Genomic DNA, 23,449 nt, shown 5'->3' with positions numbered 1-23,449 from the left:
CGGTTAACGAATTAGCTCCCATAAGGATTTTCAATTCCATTAACGAAAGCCTTACGAGAAACACGCTTTGTTATGCGCATCAGCTGATCGGCTAGTCCGCCAATACAGTAATCGGTTCTATGTTTACATTCGTTTCCAGTGGAGTAAATATCAAGAAAGTTGTGCTCTTGAATATTTTGGCATTTTTATATTAAAATTATTAGTCATTCTAAAATTTAGTTAACATATTGATAATGTATACAGTACAGGGAACAGTTTTTGTGCGCCCATCAGCTGATCGTATCACCCACCAACGCTTCTCAGTTTAACTTTGTTTACAGTGGAGTGAACATCCAGTTTGTTGGTCTCTTGAATATTTTTGCATATTTACATTAAAATTATTGGTCATTCTGAAATTTAGTTCACATATTGATAATATACAGTGCAGAAATTATTATGAAACATGAAGGAGGCATTAGAAGCAATGCACTCTGTAAAGAATATGGCATGTCATCATCGACTGCCTCTACAATCAGCTGTTTGATATGTAAACAAAGCTGCCGGGAATACGACATACACACCTCAAATTAAGTTAAAATATAGTACGTATTCTCTTATTTTTTATTTTTTATTATAAAGTACAGTATACTGTACAGTACAGTACTGTATTTAGTTTATATTTAATGTGTTGTTAATTCTATTACTGGTATACAGTACTTTGTATGTTCTTTTTCTGTGAGTTGGAACCAATTTCCCATTGAAATAATAGATTCAGCAAACAAAATTTTTGGTTTAACGAACAACTCTGTGGAACCAATTGTGTTCGTTAATTGAGGGAACACTGTATATGTGTCAAAGTAACAAGTCTACTGTAATTTATAGTCCTAAAGCTATCTTTATAGAGATCACATATTTCAAACCTTTGGTCGAAAACACTGTGAGTTGAAACAAAGAATCCAGGGAAGATATAACTTGTGGATATTTAGAGTTTACTATTTGGATTTGGTAAACCCCCCATTGCCATGATGCCAAGTTATTAATTTTGATACCACATTATATAGTAATTTAGACCCAACTTTTCATCTCTGTGTTGCCCATTATTTTATGCTCTGTACCACAGATACTGCCAAAGTTTGGGCAAAATACACAATACAGGTAATTTATTTCCTAAAGAAATTGGGTGAACGATCATTAAATCCTATTTTATGACCATGGAACTCACGTACAGTACTGCGTGAAAAAAAAAATTAATATGGGTTGACACTCAAGGTTTCCAGGACCCCTAATCAGTGTGACATGGACCACCTACATTTTCCAGAAATCCATAAAACCCCAGAATATTTTAACTAATATCTCTACCTTGAGTGTACACAAGTCACCCAATTCACTGCGGGAGTTATGAATGGGATCCTGCTTCTGAAATCCCTTTTTACAACCAAGCATGGCTGAGTGTCTCGCATCCCTCCCTCCTTCCTTTCTCAGATGATGAGGTAAACTGAAGGTGGTTTGAGACTGTTTCCCCTTTTCTAACCTGTTTGGAATGTAGAGCACATGCACATTAGTGTGACAGGTGATGACTCTCAGCTCTTGCCCCTGGTAACTGACTGCTTAATCTTACCCATGCTTAGGGACTACCACTGAGCCAAAAAAGATGCCTTTTCTAGTTTTCAGTTTTTATACTGGATTTCTGGAATATATACACTCTTACACAAGTTTTGGATCCTGGGAACCCTGAGCCATAACCTTATTAACTCAGGATGTGAGTTGCCTAATCCACTGTGTTAGTTATAACAATTTCTAAGCTGTGAATGGAATTGGGGAAAAAGGTAGCTAAAAACTAAACCCATGAAAAATATTTAACTCCTGGAATAAAGATGACAGTGCTAGTCGAAATATCAGGTGATTCTCAGCACATGAAAACACATCTGTTGAGGGCATCAATAGCTCTCAGCATTTACTTGTTCATTTCAAAGTCACCATAAATTTAGAAACTACTAGAAAATAAATGAATAACAGACAATATAAAGCCTACGAAAATTTCCAATTAGAAATCTGTTCCTGTAACTTCTTCACCCTTCACCAAGGGATTCGATATTAGCAACAACCATAGACATCTATAAGGGAAGGTTGTTAAGAGCTGCTTCCAACCACAGAAAAAATAGTGACCATCCCCAATATTACAGTTAAACTTACTATATTGGCTTCTAACAAATTGAGACACCTTCAATTCTTACCTCAGGTACAAAAATGAAACAAATTGCCTACACTATTGATGAGAAATAAAAATTATAAGAGTTAATGCTGATGCCAGTGCTTCCCATGTGGATTGCAAACATGAATCAACAAATCCTCTATTTATACATGAATAGACAACAGACCATAGTTTGGGTGAAAGTTAATCAAATAGTGTAGAGCATGTACAGTATTATTGTAGTATTCTTCTCTACAATCATACAAATTTGTATTGAAAACCGTAATTTGGTTGGATTGGATTTCTTACTGTCAAATTTATTGGGCTGAAAGGCATTTAATTGGGCCATAAATGAATCACATTATATTCCAGTTTAATTTTGACTTCAGCAGATCAGATCTTCATAATATTCTCTAGGAACATAATCCTTCATGGAAACTTGAGTTTACCGTATATTCAGTGGAACACAAAAATATCAGGCCAACTCATGAATGCAGACAACTGATCTCAGTACTGAATATTCTATAACACATTCTCATAAAATACTGACTGGTTAATGCAGACACAACACAAATAAAAAATGCAAGCATTTTCTTTCCTGCTCCAAACACTTCATAAGTCTAAATATTCAGGAATCATGACAGATTTTGAGTCATAATACTTCCAGGAGGCTTGTCATATGTCAGTTTAAGTGACATGTGGCAGCAGTTGGTACATAAAAGTGACCCTGCTACTGCTTACCATGACAGACTATGAACACAAGAGGATGGGAACTAACATCTGTAGTTAGCACTAGAAGTGTCAGGTCAATTAGGTTATGGGAATCCAGATCACTGGGTCAAGCACGATGAGGTCAGCTTACACCATGGGACAGTGAACTCCAATAGGTAACAAACTTTGAAATTCCTTCCACTGTGAGGATACTGCTTTGACAATAATGTTGTTAACATGTCAGAGAGTTAAGTATTATAGAGTGGTGCACATTTGTCACTGTTGAAGTACTCAAGGAGTTCGACTACCTTTTCCTGCCATAGCTTACATAAATGGACAAAAAATACTGTACCTAGTTGCTTCTAACACCAGAAACAAGAGAAAATGCCCACACATTTTCCTCCACTTGTTATTCATCCTTGCTACTGCATAAGGCATGTCCTGCTGAAGTTATGGTTTACCCATATTGCTTCACACAAGCCAGCATCACCCATCAACAAAATGCTCTACAGTATATTCATTCATGTACACTTTTGCTTCCTGAATGCCCATCGCCCTCACTTCTATTGTGTACTACAACCCCAATCAATCCATCTCCTCCTTAGTCTTCCCCTCTACCTTACACCATCCATCTCAGAAATATCTATTCTTTTAATCAACCATTCACCTGGTCAATTCTGACCAACAAGGCTTTCATCTCCACAACTCCCCTATATGTCAATAATTTTAATTCTCTGACCCCTATTTATCTCACAAATTGCCTCCAGCACATCATTTCCACTGTCTCTGCTCTTTCATATAGTCTATGCACCCCTTCTAAAATGTCAGCTCAATGTTTCCCCTATTAATATTGCTGCAGCATATAGCTGACCAAAATCCCCAAGGTAAAAACAGGGTTCCATCTCATAGACTGTAAATTCTGACACTAGTGCAGCTTTTACTTACAGGAAAAATTGAGTCATCATCAACATTTTCTGGCCAGTTTCCATGCCTGTGCGGGTTAGTAAAATTCATGGTCCATAACCAACATGGCACAACAGAATAACCACAACCCAAACCTTGAACATGTTCACATTTTTCCAAGCAAATGTGAATCGAAGTGAAAGCAAGTAATGCTATATCTGAAGAGGCTAGAGCACAGTTACAACTCTTCATCATTACTGTGTGACTCCTCCCACCATATTGGTGAGGAGGGGCAAAGAGAGGTACCCAGAGGAGTCCACCAGTACCGGGTACTTGAAGCAACAGAGAAAAACTTGAGGCCAAGCAGTAGATGAAACCATACAACAGCAAGCAGCAGACCATATAAATGGAAACAGAAGACACAATGTATGAATGTGACTTCTCAGTTTAACACAAAACAAGAAGGATGTGGTGTGAGGCAGCCATACAAACAAATGACCACAACACCTCACTTCCATTCTCCTCTGGTGAGGGGAAAGGGGTTGCTCCACAAGGTACCACTGTTGTCCCTCCACTTCTAATACAATGAAGGGGAAACTTTTGTGTGATTCTTTGCATTAATCTTATCACCTTAACTGGTGCTAAGTTAATGTATCACAAGAAAATTGAACTCAGTATAATTTTGAAGTAATTTTTTGGAAGAGCTGAAGTCAACCACATTAGGTGCATTCTCACAACTTCAATTACAAGGAACATTCATCATATGAACGTTTGAAAATCTGGTCCCAAGCCAGCCAGAGATGATGTCTTTACCGGCCCGACTGGAGATGGGTTCTATGAATGAGCACACAGCTTGTTATTTTGGTCACTGTTGACATTTTCAACCTTATTTAATCCTCTTCATTTAATTTTCTTCAAACTTATATAAAACAATGCAGAACAACTTTACTTCAGCTGGCATGCATCAAGCACATGAAAATTTGGGAAAACTTATTGAATGAGAAAGCAATTTGAAGCAGACTTCCTGCAATACTGAGTGCAGTTTATAGTGTAATATCAGAATATGGTGAATTATAAGAACAAGATCAATTAGTTAAATTTTTTCTCACTCTTTCAAGCCTTATCCAGCTCAAAGCAGGGTGGCTGAAATAAAGCAAATACACACACATTTCCCCTTCATTCATACTACTCATCCTTTGGTTTGCACAAGCCAGCATCAAGTCCTTCACAATCAATGCTTGACATCATGCTCTCTCCTCATTAAATCACTGCTGTTTTCTGGATGTCCTCTTTAATGCAATCTTCACCCCATTTTTCAATCTCCTTGGTTCTTCCCACTCCCTTCTATTATCTACCCATGACTGACCAACTCGTTTTACCTTTCATTTCCAATTCTGTGTCCTACCATTTGAAGAAATGCTTATCTGCACCTCTGTCTGACACTTCTTTTCCTTCCACATCATCTTATTTCTGTTATATCTCATTCTCTGCATTCAATTTAACTCAGAGAGTTTGTCATGTTTGTCACCTCTAATTTGTTCCTTCCTCTTACATCCAGAGTCAATGCTTTACATGTAGAAAACATTGTCAGCAATTTAATTTTCCTGCATATCCCAACCTTTGCCTCCACTGAGATGTTTCTCGTTCTCCACTCATTTCTCCATGTTTTTAATATATATATATATATATATATATATATATATATATATATATATATATATATATATATATATATATATATATATATATATATATATATATATATATATATATATATATATATATATATATATATATATATATATATATATATATATATATATATATATATATATATATATAAGTAAATCACTGTATATTATATATATGCACTATGTGAAAATGGGAATATATATATATATATATATATGTGAATATATATATATATATATATATATATATATATATATATATATATATATATATATATATATATATATATATATATATATATATATATATATATATATATATATATATATATATATATATATATATATATATATATATATATATATATATATATATATATATATATATATATATATATATTGCCTCCAATACCCTGAGATCTATTTACTCTTCCTCCCACTGACACATACACTCATACATAATTGAAATGCTTCATTTCCTTAATTCTATCTGACTCAAACTAATACTTATATTTCCATTTCTCTTCAATTTCCCTCTTAACTTTCTAGTACACACTCTTCTAAACAAATTTGGGAGCATTTGCAACTTTTCTTCTAACATGCTTACCATCAGCAAACAGCAGCTGACTCACAACCCATCCCAATTTATTCATCAGCCCCTTACCACCCTAGCTGTGAATTTATTAAACATCTATTCTGACATTACATATCACTTAAGCAGTCTTACTTTCACTAAGGACAATTCCATTTTTCTGACACAGTCCTTAGCACATGCTCCGTTTCTGCAATAATTATCTCGAAGAAGTCTGTTAAACACTTTCCCTGTTATGGTGCAAGGTAACTAGAAAAATGCTGAACTCTTTTTAGTCTTTGTTCTGAACATTGAGTGGTTTACAATACCTCCTTGGAAGGATGCTAATCATGATAAAGTGATCACTTACCGATGAACAAGGGATAGTGTATAAGGACTGGATTCAATATCCTCACTCACATTAAGATATAAATCCATGACTTTTTGCTAACTGGGCAAATACTCTACCAAGCTCTTCGTTTTTAATCTTTACAGACCTTTTCTACTTAATGCAGGGTGGCCCGAAACAAAATCAAATAAACCCACCTCTCGTTTTATGCGGGGGTTACGTTCTTGAAAACCACCGCTAATTCAAAAAAGCATAAATTAAATATAATTTTCCCATAAGAATAAATGTAAATGGTACAGGTTAGGGGAACCATCACATACTGTAAAGGGAACGAACAGTGCTCTCACTTAAACCAAGCACGCGGCCAACCTCCGACACATGCTCTCCTCTCTGAAGGCGGGTGATCACATTTAATTTCATGTCCATTGTGATTGTTTTTCGTGCCTTTTTAGCTTTAGGCGCCCCAGAGGCAGATGGGCGTTTTCCAGACATGCTCAATGGGGAAAACAGCGTTTAACACTAAAAAGGTAAGTGATAAACACACAATGCAAATGAGAGCACAGAGAAAAAGTAGTGCTGGTGTGACCTGAGAAAGTGATACGCAGGAAGCTTGCTGCACATTGTCACAGTTGTTGTACAGAATACTTCATTATCATCATTAACTTCATCATTAGTAGTAATAATCTTTATTATTACATTATTAACAATAATAATAATATTAAAATCGTTGATCTTAATATGACTGCGACTTTATAGTAATAACTTACAAGCACCTCACTAGGCATCACACGCGACTCCACTGCCAGGCGACCAGGCAAATACGCGCAGCAAATTTAAACTATCTTGAGCACGTTATTTCAAAAATAGGTGCGCGTAAATTAGCCTTTGGTATTAATTGAACAACCGCGTTATTCCAAAAATGCTTAAATCAAACACGCGTAAAATGCGAGTTACCTGTACAGTACATGTACACACACATCAACTGACATTTATTCATTCTTATTGACGTACAGTACAGTACTCTGGGGAGTACCCACACTTGCCACACCTCTTTCTCCCTATGTCTTTCAGGTCAGTATGCAACTCCTTTCCGTTGAGCTCCAATTGACATCTCATATTAGTACACCCAAATTTCACATTACTGGTTGAGATTCCATTCACAACTGCTGTCCACTAATGGGAACCATTAAGGCTAATATACAGTATCCTAGAGAGGTATTTTCCATTACAAAACTTTTTACTTGGTTCAATATTTGGCTGCATGTTCTAAAATATCATTGGCATCGACTAAAGGAAGAAATCAGGGATAAAATTAAATTTAAGAGAAATCCTTTCCATTGCCAAATATTAAAGTTCCACACCTCTAGTAACCACTTGAATCTACAAGTGGCTGATAAGCATTACAGAAATGTTTCACAAGTAATGGTTCTGTGGAAGGAAGACTCATGATTGGTTCCCATCCATTAAGCTCAAACATAAACAGGTGTTCTTATGAGATGAAAATAGTTAGAAGTTTTAAAATTTTCATATGGAAATATCATATGCATTCATTGCATTATTCACAAAAACTCTAGTGTGCCAAAAAGAAAGGGTTGGCTGAGAAGGTTACACTGGCTAGACTGCTAATCCAGGAAAAAAAAATGTTGGCTACACCACCTGAAAGTCCTGAGGTACTTTGTGGTAATGTAAATGTGTCAACTGAATGTACTGTTTCAACATCAATTAAAACAATATCTACCCTATATTGTAGTACTGTATTCGTTTACTGTATACCTCAAATATAAATCAAGACAACAGACAGCATTTATGAAAGAGTTAATGTACTAACTTTTTACATCACATATTACTAAATTTCAACTGACCCCAAAGCCTTGCAAAAAAGAGAGGACCCCATTTAATGGAAACCTCTCATTACTTACACCTTGTTGAACCAATTACTGTAGTCCACTACTGAGAGGATTTACTGAAGGTAGAGAATACCCATCTTCTGGACAGTAACAAAGCCCAACACACCTTTATCATATTTCAAATGCCCTCTTACCCCCTGTTTTAATCCTCAGGGCACTCCCTGATGCCAAACATTTTGATGATGAGTAAACAATTCCATAATATTAAGTGTTTTGGGAGTTTACCTGGCAGACATATGTACAAATGACATTTTATTTTAGGTATGACTGTACTGTACTTGTGTGACTGTTATAGAAGTGGAGTACCATTTCAAACTAAAATTAGTACAGTAGTATAAATCATGAATGAAAATGAATAAAGGAATAATGTGAGTACAAGTATCTCTTACTAAACAAACATTCACTCTACGAATATTTGCTTATACTGTTCGAATATTCTATTCTATCACCTCTTTCCCAATATACAAAAGCTATTCTCACTGATACGAATATAGTCACTTAAGGTAATGTACCAAAATTTATAAAATTTTATAACGTGTTAGTTACAAAATTACAATAATGTAGTTAGGAACTAATTTACACTAGTTAGGTAATTTTTGTTGTTGTTTGTCAATTGAAAAACAAAACAAAAAACTTTAGGCATAACAAGTGATCGCGGGCCCTTCGTGTCCTTGTGAAAGTTTTAACGCTTGTGACAACGTACAGCGAATGAGGGTGCTCCAAGTCCGCAGACTTGCATCGTTTTCCATCGTAAATAAAATTGTTAATTAATGCCTTCCTAAAGAAACCATCGACATGGGACCAGGTTTGTTCCACTCTTAGAATTTTTTGTGATTTTTCCACCAAGTTTGATGAAAAACGATTCTGCCGTTTCGGCTGCCCAGAACAGACATACACACAAACAGACACACACACGCCTAGTCCTATAGTATATTAAATACTGGGGTTTTCTTGAAGTTATATACTAAATTACAGTAGCTAGGTACTAATTTACAGTATTTTGGTAGGTTCATTGTTGTTTTTGAACCTATTAATTTTTGGGGGGATATTGGGGTTTTCTTATCATTGAGGTACCGAACCCTATTTTCCTCACGTCAATTTGTTCGATATACAGTACAGATAATCACATAAAAAATTGTTTTCAAGGCACCTAACCCATTCATAAAGTGAGGGATACCTGTATTTGCTACTGCCTCTGGCCACTTTGTTTTAAGAAGAAAATGCTTGAAAGACTTAACATGCACACAAGTGTTTAAAAGAAAATAAAAATCTTCACCCACCTGGCAACTGAAAATTCTAAACTGTGTCCTGGAAAGCATAAACCCATATTATTAACTGTCAGTATTAAAGATAAACATACTTTTCCATGTCTTTTAAAAAACCATAATAGTCTTGAAAAGTTTCATTCACTGTTTTTTTAAAATGCACTAAGCAGTCAAAATCTTGGCTGGATGGGTCAACTATCATTTACTGGCCTGGTTAGTTGGTAAATAATTATAAATCCAAATTATTTTTTTTTACATAACTGCATGAAAAAGATGGGGGGGGGGGGGATGACAACCAAATATTAACAACATGGACAGCAGTAGTTCACAGTTACATGTAACCCTTAAATCACTTTTCAATTTTTTCTTTCTAATTACTTGTACAATTAGAAAAATATGACAAAACCAAACACAAGTCTACACATTTTTTTCTTTTAATGGACTTAAACTCACTTTACTTGTAACACCTCTTCCCCCCTTTTTTTCCAGCTAGAACATATGTTTCTTAGGTTGCATCCAGATAAGTTTTGGCAATGTGATAGGGTGGGAACTGAAAGTATATACCCCTGTTGGTTGGGTATACAGTTAGACCCCGACTTACGACCGCCGCAGTTGTGACCATTTTTTTTTCCCCAAATGACACACGCATTTTCTATACCGAAACGTTTCCAGTTAATGTAGTCTCCATGTATAATTAGAAAATTATGGGGGCCCCATGTGCATTCAGCTGACTACATTAAAGGTAAGTGCTCAGTCACACTGTATCCATTCCTCATTATTTATTACTTTCACTGTACTGTATCCATTCCTCATTATTTATTACTTTTACTGTACTGTATTTCATTGTAGTTGCAAAAAAAAAAAAAATTATCTATGTCGGACTTACGACCATTCGGACTTACGACCTGGATTTGGGTCCCTAACCCCGTCGTAAGTCGGGGTCTAGCTGTATTAACAAAAAATTAAGAAACATACGGTATAATAGTAAAAAAAAATGTTACCACTCCATTATACTGTTATACAGTACAGTACAGTGGTCCCTCGGTTAACGAACGGTTCGATTAACTAAACTTCAGTTTACGAATTAGCTCCCATAAGGATTTTCAGTTCGATTAACGAAATCCTTACGACAAACACGTTTTGTTGTGCGCATCAGCTGATCGGCCAGTCCGCCAATACAGTAATCAGTTCTATGTTTACATTCGTTTCCAGTGGAGTAAATAGCAAGAAAGTTGGTCTCTTCAATAATTCTGCATTTTTTATATTAAAATTATTGGTCATTCTGAAATTTAGTTAACATATTGATAATATATACAGTACAGGGTACAGTTTTTGTGCGCCCATCAGCTGATCGAATCACCCAACAACGCTTCTCAGTTTAACTTTGTTTACAGTGGAGTGAACATCCAGTTTGTTGGTCTCTTGAATATTTTTGCATTTTTACATTAAAACTATTGGTCATTCTGAAATTTAGTTAACAAATTGATAATATACAGTGCAGAAATTATTTTGAAACATGAAGGAGGCATTAGAACCATTGCACTCTGTAAAGAATATGGCATGTCATCATTGACTACCTCTACAATCAGCTGTTTGATATGTAAACAAAGTTACCGGGAATATGATATACACACCTCAAAGAATGTTAAAATACAACTCCTCCCCGACTTAAATAATATAGAAAATCTAAAATGGGTGTCTCTTTATCTTCTCAGCACCACAAAACTCTCACTTTTAAGCTTGCCAGCCATTTTAAAGTGAATTACAAACGAAAATTTTTTCTGTGTACTGATGTTGGGACTCGAAAATACGTAATTTGACAAAATTTTGGTACGACTGAGGCAGGTCGAAAGTGCGGGTGGTTGTAAGTTGAGTAGGTCGTAAGTCGGGGAGGAGCTGTACAGTATTCTATTGTTTTTTATTTATTATTATACAGTATACTGTACAGTACAGTACTGTATTTAGTTTATATTTAATGTTTTGTTAATTTTATTATCAGTTTACATTTGTATGTACTTTTTCTGTGAGTTGGAACCAATTACCCAATATCCCATTGAAATAATAGATTCAGTTAACAAAATTTTCGGTTAACGAACGACTCTGCGGAACGAATTGTGCTCGTTAACCGAGGGAACACTGTATATGATAATAAATGCAACTTTTATTTGTAGCCACATTGAGACAAGGTAACAGTAGACAGCTCAGTAATGCTTTACAATAACCTGTTTCCAGCCATATAGTACTTCATATTTCACTATGGTAATATATACTGCTGCCATTACCCATAATCTCCAGCAGCAACCTTCACTGGTTTTTAGCCTCTAGTTTTACAATGAATAATGCACTTCTTTCAATTAATCCAATCTATGTACAAATGCAGATAGATGTGGGATAAGAAGGAAATTGTTAAGTGCAGTGGGGCTGAGATAAAAGCTACAAGTGTTTAATTTCCTTCCACTGGCATATACAGAAGCTATTCAATAGTGAATTAACAAAGACTGCACTTAGAATTCATAAGTCTGAAATATTCCTATTAAAATATCTATAATGATATGCAATGCCGTATGGAAAACACTACCAATATTAAAATTGCTTTTTATACAATTGCAGCACATTATACATGAATTACTTTTTAGTAACTATGGATCCATGGTATGATTTGGTTTTTTACTGTCGTGTATGGCCAGAAAGAAAATGAGTGAGGTATAAATTCTATGGAAATTGAAAGAAGTAGAAGCTGCTAAATAAACAAGATTTATGTCAGTAATATTATGCTGTAGCTTGGAAAACACAGGGATTATATTTTGATATGTAAGAGATACAATGAAATAATCTTGATGTGTCAATACTAACTGACATAAGACAAATTATTTAAATGAACCGAGTATGAAATGATGGTACGATAATAAACAAGTAAAACACATACATGTATGAGAAAGCATATGTGTGCGTGTGTGTGTGTTTAATTTCTCAGTTTTAAATGCATCTCTTAATGGGTTTCATGCACCAATTTTTATGTACTGTACTTAACTGTTTACATATCAAAGGACCTGACCAAATAACACTGTGTATGTATCAAAATATTAATAGGACCATAACCTAAAACCCAAAATAATTTTCTAATTTTTGGTTAATGGCAGACTAATTTGCTTGCAGGTACAGTAGAATCCCAGTTATCCAGCACCTACAGGAATTGAGAGGTGCCGGATACAGAGTTTCCCAGTTAGTTGAAACTTACTCTTAGGATCCCCCAAATAAATCCTACAATGCACAGTGCTACAGGCTGACCTCGCAAATTATATCTCAGAAAAACGTATTTCTTTAACAATTATTCCACTCCATATAAACGATGTTGCTTAGAAATAAAGAAAATATAATATAAAACTATTAATTAAGAAAAATGTAGAGCATGGGTGTCTATGTGTGGGAAATGAACATGTGTGGAAGTGGTGGGCTATAACTATGTCGCTGACTCGCCAACCCAACCACCTCTTATTTTGTGAGTTGTAATGAAACAATAAAAGTTGTGTAATAATCATTACAATACTTCAGTGTGACTTGAAAATATGGAAAATATAATATAAAACTATAAAATAAGAAAAATGAAAAATATGTGTAGAGAATGAATGTGTTATGAGGCGGTGCGATACTGGGCAATAACCACGTGGCTGTGCTCCCCCTCGACATGACATCATGGCATACACACAGCTAGCACGTCAGCCACACGTCTGTGAGTCAGCTGGTTGACGGCCTGAATTGTGTTGCGTCACTCAGAGAATGGTTTGAGTGTGGAAGGAGATTTTTTTTTTGTAAATAAATTATGTGCTATTGTATTTTATGATACGCTATGTATCGATTTTATTGTTTATCATAGCAATAAATATGGCAGCTCAACCTCGTTGCGTGCGGTATTCAAACTTACACTTCCTTCAGCCTTCATAGGGTAAGGACATGTGTAGTCGGTGCTGCCCGCTGAAGCGGCTGTGGTCTCTTGACCATGGAGACAGCTGCTAGCCCGGTCTGTTGGGCCTTCCACTCCTCCCCATCTGGATTTATCAACATCCTCCCACCAACAGTAAAGTGCAAAGATTGACGATCAACCCACAAGTGATATACAAAAGTGACAATTTCAACTCGAAAGAAAGAAACAACTGTTAAGAGTGACAATCGTGCTTAGCGGTCAATGTTGACCTGACACACCCAGGGTCCGCCGTACACTCACCACCACCAACACTGGATGAGAAGCCAAGAAAGACTCTAAACTACATCATGAGAGAATTGAGGACTCCCTACTCCACCCATGTGAGGAACTGTGAATTTCTAACTACATCACATGAGGAACAAGAACCATCTCCAACACTCTGTGTGAGCTGGAGGACCTACCCAAACCACGTGGTACATCTGCAGCTGCAGTGAGGTAGCGGCTTAGCAGCCAGGTACAACAGCCATCAAGACAGTGGGAAGGACTTTGTTGGCGCCGACATCAGGTCACAAGAAAGTCTACAGACCAGCTCCCACAGTACCAGATCTAAAGTAAATCTACATGTTGACTCTATGTTTCTTATGTTTTTGTATTGAAAGCTTTTGTCAATCAAGTGACCCACTCCCTAATTTCACCATACAGTATGTAACTTATCATCTCTGTTCATTGTATATTTTCCACCTTCGGGCTGCCATGTTACCATAATAAACCGTTAATTATTATTATTATTTTTATGATTCTAGTTGATTTTGGAGGAATTTTTATTTATATTAAAATTATTTCATTTTGATGCTGGTTAGCCGAGTCTACCGGTTGCCCATATACCGGATAACTGGGATTCTACTGTAATTACATGTCAGACAAGTCTCTGTAGGAAACCTTGTTTAAACACAGCACCCAGGAAAAATGTCATACTGTATGTTAAAGACTTTCAAAATGTTTAAGTACCGAGAACATGATTAGCAGCGATATACGAGTATATATTATCTATAGACATTCTGGATAATTTTTCTATATTCTCTTCAGTTAAATAAGGCTTGAATACTACAAACATCCACTTCAAGATAAAGAATGTAGAAACATACAATTACAAGATTTTGGTAAGGAAAAAGAATACAGATTTGCCAAACATTAACACCTCATGCACCAGTGGGATAAGAGCCAGGCTAAGAGTGACCAAGCAGGAAGATTAAAGAAAATCACATCTCCAATGAGACAGACACTGATTATTCACGATAATTCTATTTGGGGGCTGTAATGCAATATGAATGCAAACTTGATGAACTTCCTCTATTTATTATCCAGAATATTTGTGTTTTTGTTTTCCAGTTAGCGAGGGGTGAAAATGTTCCAGAACCTCACCACTGTATACTAATAAGCTCTAAAGTACAATATGTGATAAAAGCTAAATTCACTCTATATTATTAGACACTTCCTAACATAATCCACTACATGCCTACCGCTCTACAACCTGCTCCACTTTTTACCCAAGCCATTTTATGTAATATGGAATTAACTAGTGGTAAGTGAAAGCCTTAAATAAAAACACATTTATTTCATCAACATATAATCTCTCTGGCAAATAATTAGCCCGTAAATACACTATTGTCATACATCAGAAAAGTAAAAAATAATGAAGTGTTCCCAGTTTTATCACAACAGTATTTCTTCAGTTTTATATCCTTTGGTTTTAAGAAGACTTTATTCATTGATAATTTATACAATATATTCCAAAAGAACAATGTCCAATTTTTTGGAGCACAATTAGCCTCTTTATAATTTTTTTCTTTTCATTTACACTACAATGTTCAGTGTGTTGTAACAGTTTTCCTAAACTTGGAAATAATATCTACGGTTCTGAGTGAAAGAGATGGCAAACATTCTATGCAAGGAGCTAACTAGTTGGAGATAGTGTAACAAGCGACCAATTTTAAATACATTACTTTAAGATGTTTACACAGCCAGGTACAAGCTGAGAACCTTCATGTTCTCGCTATGAGGACAATCAGTTACCTCATCATTATTAACGTCAACTGAAAACTTACCCTCAATCAACAAAAATCTTTACTAAATATTCAGCATTAAAAGAAAGTCCTGTTCTTACTAGCCTCCCTATGGTGATCCCTTAGAAAGTATTTTCTTTGATATTCCAGCAGACACTTCTCTCACACCAACGTAATACGTTACTACTAAGGTTTGAGATGTGATTATGTAGAACTCTTTCAAATTGTATGACTGCTCAAAAGATAAGAAATGAAGAAGAGCAAAGGTGTTGTGATGTGATTATCAAGCAAGAGGAATTTTTAAACAAATATTCTACCGTACAACAATGGACGATACAATGTTTTGGGGAAAAAAGAAAAAAGTGGAGTACTAATTTCCTTTTATGTGTGGTGGTATAGTCGAGTAGTGGATTTCACATTTTTCTAATTGATCTTGTGAAAAATAAGGAGAATAAATGTTATGGTAGTCATCACAGCCCTGTAGTTCATGAAAAATCATAATGGGCATGTAAGTATGAAAATAGATTATTAAAAATTAAAATATTAAGTAATATTGGAAATAAAACTACAACTGAAACTGCAACTAAAGATAGACCGTTTAAATTTTTTTCAGATCATAAAGGAAGTTTGGATATTAGATATGACCAAATCAATCAACCTACCTATTCATTTCTGTTTAGTGACCCAATCTTTCACGAAGAGGAAAAAAATTATATATATAAACCAGGTGCATAGTAATATGTCATTGATGTGTACCAAAACAACTTTCTAAACCCTTCCCAATAAGAAATAAAAGGGGATGGGGGCTGCAAAATAAGAATACATCAATTAACATACAACACCTTTTTTAAGCAAAACTTAAAATAATTTTACGCATTTTTATATTGCCAACACCATAACCAAGTCCAGAAACATAAATACTACTATCCTTCTCTATCTGCTGAATTTCCCTCTAACAATATTTTTTTTCCATACTTCACTGAGTATTTAAATAAATATCCAATCCACATTAGGCTGAGGTATCGTTCAAGTTAATAAAGATGTTATCAGAGATGAAAAAGATGTATGTCTAATGTGTTAATCAAGTTCATGTTAACTGGAAATTAAGCTGCCAATACTGTAATTATTTAAAACTGATAACTCTAAGACATAAGTACTTGTACAGTATATCTATAAACAGTCTAGAAAAACTATTAACATTGAAAATTTCATTGAATATAAATGTTAATGAACAAACTGATTATTTTGTTTCCCAAAAGTGGGTAGTAAGGTTCAGGTATCTGGAGCCTTGAAATAACACTGACATAATCTTCTGACTCATGAATTGAACTGTCCCTTTCCCAGCCATGTTCTGCTTCTGGATTAAACCTGGATCAATAAATTGTAGGACCAGCATGCTAATTACACCATACTATCTCAACCTGGTTAATCTTAGGTAATGCTCCTTACTTACTGAATGTTCTCTCATGACTAATTACAAAAGAAGTAATCACTTTGCTAATATCAATTAGTTGTTAGCTTGTACTCTCTGATTACATGAAAGTAACTACATCAAAGGAAAAACTATAAAGACCAAGATGCCTAAATTTTTTTTTTTATTTAAGCTGATACTCACACACACTACAGAGATAGTGAAAAGATTGCCACCATTAGAGCCAATTAATTGTAGAATGAATCACTTGTCACTCCAAAAATAAATTTGTGTCCTTTGCAGATCCAAATCATAAAGTTTCAGCAATTCAAGACTCAATGAAAAGATAAAACAAAGGAAGTTGATGCTCTACAATAATTTTTGACATCATACCTCCTCAATCATTTTATCCTCCTCCAAACTGGTGGAGTGGACGGGGGTGGAGGGTGGAGTGGATGACAGTTCAGAAGACATGGATTCTCGAGCCAGTCTTCTCTTCTTCAGAGGGGTGATATAGTCTCCGCCACCAGTAGGCGAGTCTGTTGATAAAAATATTAAATAAATCATTGTTTATACTGTAAGAGCAATGTTATTACAGTAAACACATTTTTTAAAGAAATAAAATATGTATACTTGTACAAACTCTCCATGGGCCTATAAAATAAAATAGCTGCATTTTTGGTCCTCATCACACAAGTTGATGAAAATACCTATTAATATTTTTGAAACAATTCTCTTAGCAAAAAATTTCTTTACTATAATCCTACCTGGTCTACTATTTGGACTGGGGCAGAGGCCATTGAACTGAGGTGACTCAGTTTCTTCACTAATGGCCTGTCTTAACCATCTTTTCTTTGCAGAACCACCAGGCATTTCCAAGTTGAGAATAGTTCCCTGTATTACTGATTGGTTTACAGAAGATCTTCTCAAAGGAGTAGCTGGTGATCTCATGTAGCAGGTTGGTACTCCAGAGGGAAGTTCTGCAACACCGGTTATGTTCCCACCTGGGAGCACTGGGTCAACATTTTCATTCAACCATTCATTCATAAGTGCTTTCTTCGTTTTAGGGAATCTGTAAAGGGAAAACATGTGTACATGAGTTATGTTGTCATACACTTTCCTTCTGATTTGCACAAAGATCTCTTCTTTGAGAAAAATATATTATAAATAAATTTAAACCCAATAAAATAAATAAGCTACAATTTATTAAGTAAATTTTCAAGATAGTTACTAACCTAAATCCCATAGCATTAGAACTCCCCTGTGGTGGTGAATTGAAGTTAAGAGCAATCCCCTCGATGGATGCCCCTAAGGGAGACATCAGTCCTACTGAAGCACAGCTACTTTCATCTCCAGTCAGATCTGATGCTGTAGAATCTACACGATGACTGGTACGTTTCTGAGGACTACCCTTTCCTCTTCCTTTTTTTCTGTTGATGAGGGTGGAATTCAAGAAACTGCCAGCTACAGTATATATATATAAGAGTGTGAAAGTACTATGAAATGTATGTAGAGAACTGTGTCAGAGGAAGCAAAGAAGATACTGTAAAGAAGAATTCTTGCACTGACAGTGTAAGAGAAGTATGAAGCATGGATTTGCGATGAATGAGGAATACAGAAAGAGGAATACAGTAAACTATAACTCTATGATATACCTGATGGTAATATATGTGGGGAAGAACATGATGCAGAGAACAGATGTATAAATAAAAAGATGTGAAATTAAAAGAAGTGCAGACATAGAGCTTACCAGGGTTTGCCAAGTTGATATGGAGAAAAAATCAAAGGTGGATTAACAAGGGAAAGACAAAGCCAAAAATGAGATGGAAGGATAGGATGAATGATGAACTATGAGTGAAGGAGATAAACATCCTGGAAACAGAAGTGTGAGTGAATGATGGAGAAGCATGACATCAAGTGTTCTACAGGGATGGGTAAGATGTTAACCCTCTCATGGTCTTTCAGTGCAAATTGCATCGCTAAGCGCGCAACCCCTCCTGCTCAGCCGTATCTCAAACCGAGAGCACACCTCCCGTAAGCAGAAACACTGGAACAGTGGACTGGCCCTATCAACCACCTAAGTTCTGCCCACTAGCTTCGTGGGCTGGCAGATATGCATCTCTAAGGGTGCAATTTGGGTCTGGATCACTCTACCCAACATTTAATAAAATGGAAAAAACGTTTCGGTTACTGACGCAACCTGCGTTGAAAGACTGCGAGGGGATGAGATTTCCGACCATGACCAGGAATACCAGAGGGCTAATGGATGATGCTAGAAACACCATAACAGAACACAACTGTTATAGTACTATGTGTGAATAAATGACAACAGAAGAGGAGATCTATGCTTGGCCTATCCCCCCCCCCTCCCCCAATTATTGCAGGTGAGTGCTTGTAAAATGTGGGTAGGTGGAGGAGTGGGGATTGTGGTTCAGCAGCCTTCTTTTTTTGTTTTTTTAGCCTATATTAATAAAAATAAATCCCTCAAAACTTTACAAGTACAGTATGTCCAAACCATAAGATCTACAAACAATAACTGTACTTACCCTTTACGTCTACTACGCTCAGCACCAGGTGTATTTCTCACGCTCTCATCAGCACTACTAGTTTTCTCCCAGTCCTCCTCCTCTCCATCACAACGTTTTTTATCCTTATCCTTTGGGTCTTTGACTTTATCTTCCTCCTTCTTTTTTTCCATCTCCTGTCTTCGTTGAGCAGCTTTCTCCATTCGTTCAAAGGCTTTCATGTAGGCAGCTATTTTGCGCTCTTCACGTGTCATCTTCTGTTGCTGCTGTTTGTCTATACATTTAGGCATTTCAGGAGTAGTTGCAGCTGTTGGTGGTGTGTTGAGAGTTGAATCTTTCCCGCTGTCTTCTGGTGAACTTGATACAGATGCACTAGGAGACTTTGCAGGAGATTTGCCACATCCTGATGCCCGTCTCTGTTTAAGAGGCGTTACTGGAGTACTATTTACACTGGGTGTGATAACATTATCACTATTGCGGCTTTCTGTAGATGTGGTTCTTTTACTAGTGCGGAGTTGTAGCTGTAACTGCTGCTTTTTAAATGTTTTCTTGTTGCTGTTAATAATAAAGATATAAATTTAATAAAACTAAAATTTAGGGTCTGAACTCGTGTACATTAAATTCCATTATGGAACAAATTAAAACATAATGTAGTAATACTTATGAGAGAGGCCTAAAATTTTTAATTTTTCACCTATTTATCTTTATTTCAGATGCCATGTTCCCCCTTTGGTGATGTGAGGTGTGGGAAATTAAAGAATAGCCTCCAAACCATCCTACCTAATACCTTTCTTGCCTTATCATTACCCTTGTTTTCTCATATGACCTTTCCATTAAACACACTTCCACGTTTTCCTTCCAGGGGGCTGATTAATTCCCCAGCAATTTACCACACTACTGTACAGTACACTATATTTCTATCACACTGCATCATCTTCCGTGTCCAAACCACTTCAATGTGTTTCCCTGACACACTCTTTGAATGTCATACACCACTCACAACCCAAAAATAGTTTGTTGTAATTGGCAAAAACTGCCTGGGTTGAAAGCCCGTTTCCTCCCTTCTACAACACACCCAGAAACAGTCAAATGATCTATGTTGATTCTTGGGCCTTTACATCTGTCAATATATCTTCCTACTTCAGAATCCTTCATAGGATTAACTATCACCTTCCTACATTGTAATGCTCTCTTATTTCTCTATTCATGGTATCATGCTATACAATAACAAACCAAGAATGAAATTTCCTGAACACCTTCCAGTTCAGTGGAGGAGGAAAAGAAGGAAAAGAAAAGGGGGGGAGGACGAGGAGGGTTAATGCACACAAATAAAATGGCAGTGTACCAATGATAAATTTCCTTCCATTTTAAGAAAAAAAATGTCTACTAATATATTATTAAATTTGAGTTGCCTAGGTATTTTATTTTACATAGTATTTAAACAATAAAAAAAAAAGGTTAAGTTATGCATGTACTGGAAACAGTTCATCACTGCTAAATGATGAAAAAAAATAAAAAATTCACTGCTTCCTCCACCACTTAATCCAAGAGTAGTGATGATCACTGGAACACCACCAAATTACTATCAATAACAACAAAACAACTGGAAGCCTAAAATTAACTTACCTCAGGATGAGGCCATTTTTCTTATGAGGGGTTGTAGGCACTGGAGAAGTCTGTTCAACTTTTGAAGGCTGGGGAGCTTGGCAGTCATGCTCTTCTGACAAGCAACACATCAGTTCCAGGTTGGAATTCGCAGTCTCCAAGGCTAAAGTGACCTCTTCACCCTCCTCAATATCTCTTGTTGCAACTAAATATAAATGAAGGGATCCTCTTTCTACCACATGTCGTACCTGCATGACAAATAAGATTAATTTCACTTGTTTCATACCATATTCATAAAAATTAAACAAATTTACTAATTTGTTACTACCTTAGCCCATTCTTATGTTGCACCCATCAACAACTCTTATAGTATCAGCAAACTCCTCCCAATATCCACTTTTCATATTTCTGTATAACATAAATGTAACATGTATTTCAAATTAAACTCAAATCTAGCTTACTGCTTCATTAAAACCCCTTATTTCTTCATATGGCACTATAAAACTATCTACATACAATATGAGGTGCTGAGTGCAATAAGGGGCCAAGCACCATCCCCCCTCCCCCAACCTTTCCTCTATCTGCAGAAAAACAAACTCCCAGTAGTGCAATACAGTACTGTATAGTCTGCATTTACGCGGCTTTTGTTTACGTGTTTGGTCATTTACGCGGTGCCTTGCCAGAATGAAAATGCTTTAATTACGCACTAAATTTGGTCATTTACGCAGCGAGCGGCCGGAGGGGTCCAGACTGCCGCGCCATTTTTTACCCACGCGGTCCATTCTTGGCCATACGCGGGAAGCGACGCGGTGAGTGGTGGGCATAAGGCCGCTCTTACATTATCGCTGATGTCATATGACGTATCGGATTGTGATTGGGCCACGCATCCTTACCTCCCTCAGCCGCTAGCTGTGATTGGTCTAATGTAACATGACGTGCCCTGCCACCAGAGGGTAGAAGTCGCTGACCTAGCAGGGCCTGTCTCATTGTTCTCAGCCCGCGTATACAGTTCTCTCTTGTGCCCACTATTCCCCCCCTCACAATTCACAATGGCTTCTGCACGACCCCCACCACCAGAGAAAAACATTGAATTACCTGGACCAAGCCATGATAATGTGAAGAAAATCATCGAATTGGGGGAGAAAATTAAGCTCATCCTTGACAACAACCCAGACAAGCATCGGTATGAAGCATCTAATAACCATTTGACGAAAGTTATGGAGCCGTATATCCAGATCTATCTCGACAACATCAATGCTAGTCGTCAACGTAGTATTGAGGACTTCCTTGCCCGCAACCAACCACAGCCAGCCCGAGTCAGTGATAGTGATATTGACAGTGAGGATATGGACTTTGAGGGGTTTGTCTGGGAGGCCCTACAAACCTCTGCGAGTAGTGAAAGTGAAAGTGATTCACCGGAGGGCAACTATGGTAATCTGCCCTCTGCCTCAGAACCAGCCGCCTTCCACGTGTGCCGACCCAGCTGTAATAAGTCATTTATGTCCAATGTATATTTTCAGCCTTCGGGCTGCAAACTTTTTCAATAAACCGTTTATTATTATTATTTTTATTATTAAGTGTTAAAAAACCTAATATTATTGATATTTCTCTTAATTATTTATTGTGTGTGCATACCATCATAAAATTAAGATGTTATTTTTACTACAACGTACGTATTGTGTCGGAAAAAGTGGAGTTTGGGGGTCGGCCCAGTCTCTATTTCAATTAATCCCATATATTCTGTTATTTCATTTACGCGTTTCTCGTTTTACGCGGGCCTCCACGGGTTCAATTGACCGTGTAAATGCAGACTACACTGTACAGTATTTGTAAGGCTGAGAGCCATATTGGTGAAGGTAGATATAAGCATCTCTACAGCGCGTGATCTGCGCCTCGAGGCGGACTGAGGGGGACAAATGCCCACAGCCCCCCAACCATAGCCTCTTTCGCTCACAGCGACTCATTATTTTCCAGTTTCTTAGCTAATAGGAGTCCATGTTTCTACAAAAATATCATAGGAATGCTATGAAATAACACTTAAAACCTTTTTTTTCTTTTTCCAATTGGCAGAAAGAAGGGAGTGAGGGACATTGGGAGAAAAATAAGCAAAACAGAGAGGAGGGAGGGCGAGGAGGGTGGGAGTGAGGGCTGGTGACACATGGTGTGTCATGTTCCAGCCTGTCCGAGTGACGAGTCTTATCGCACCAAAAGGGGGGAAACAGAGGGAGGAAGCGGTGGCTTGGAGTGAGGGTGGGTGGTAATATTGGTAATACAAGTCATTGTTTACTGTAATTGTTCTAATAATAACTAAGACTTAAGTACCTGCATTTTTTGTCTATTGTCAAAATATTGGTAA

The 23,449-nt window shown here is 36.6% G+C and overlaps 1 protein-coding gene across 8 annotated transcripts in view; it reads right to left on the bottom strand.

The window, feature by feature from the left end:
- Window positions 1-23,449, bottom strand: part of LOC121868730 — a 116,213-nt gene that overhangs the window by 26,259 nt on the left and 66,505 nt on the right. For 7 of the 8 annotated variants that reach the window (XR_006089445.1, XM_042369610.1, XM_042369602.1 and 4 more), the window contains 5 exons: window positions 21,115-21,341; window positions 19,510-20,043; window positions 18,199-18,393; window positions 17,731-18,035; window positions 17,357-17,502 (listed from right to left, as the gene is read on the bottom strand). Coding sequence is in view for 7 of the 8 variants with exons in the window: in XM_042369610.1 (XP_042225544.1) it covers window positions 17,357-17,502; window positions 17,731-18,035; window positions 18,199-18,393; window positions 19,510-20,043; window positions 21,115-21,341 (1,407 nt within the window). In the remaining variant the exon portion in view is untranslated. The remainder of the gene's footprint in view (window positions 1-17,356; window positions 17,503-17,730; window positions 18,036-18,198; window positions 18,394-19,509; window positions 20,044-21,114; window positions 21,342-23,449) is intronic. The other variant, XM_042369643.1, reaches the window with a different exon arrangement.

The sequence above is a fragment of the Homarus americanus genome, unplaced genomic scaffold (assembly GCF_018991925.1).
Source record: "Homarus americanus isolate GMGI-L3 unplaced genomic scaffold, GMGI_Hamer_2.0 scaffold32583, whole genome shotgun sequence".
Taxonomy (NCBI): Eukaryota; Metazoa; Arthropoda; class Malacostraca; order Decapoda; family Nephropidae; genus Homarus; species Homarus americanus.
Note: the sequence above shows the minus strand (reverse complement) of the source record. Positions and strands in the feature narration are given on the sequence as shown.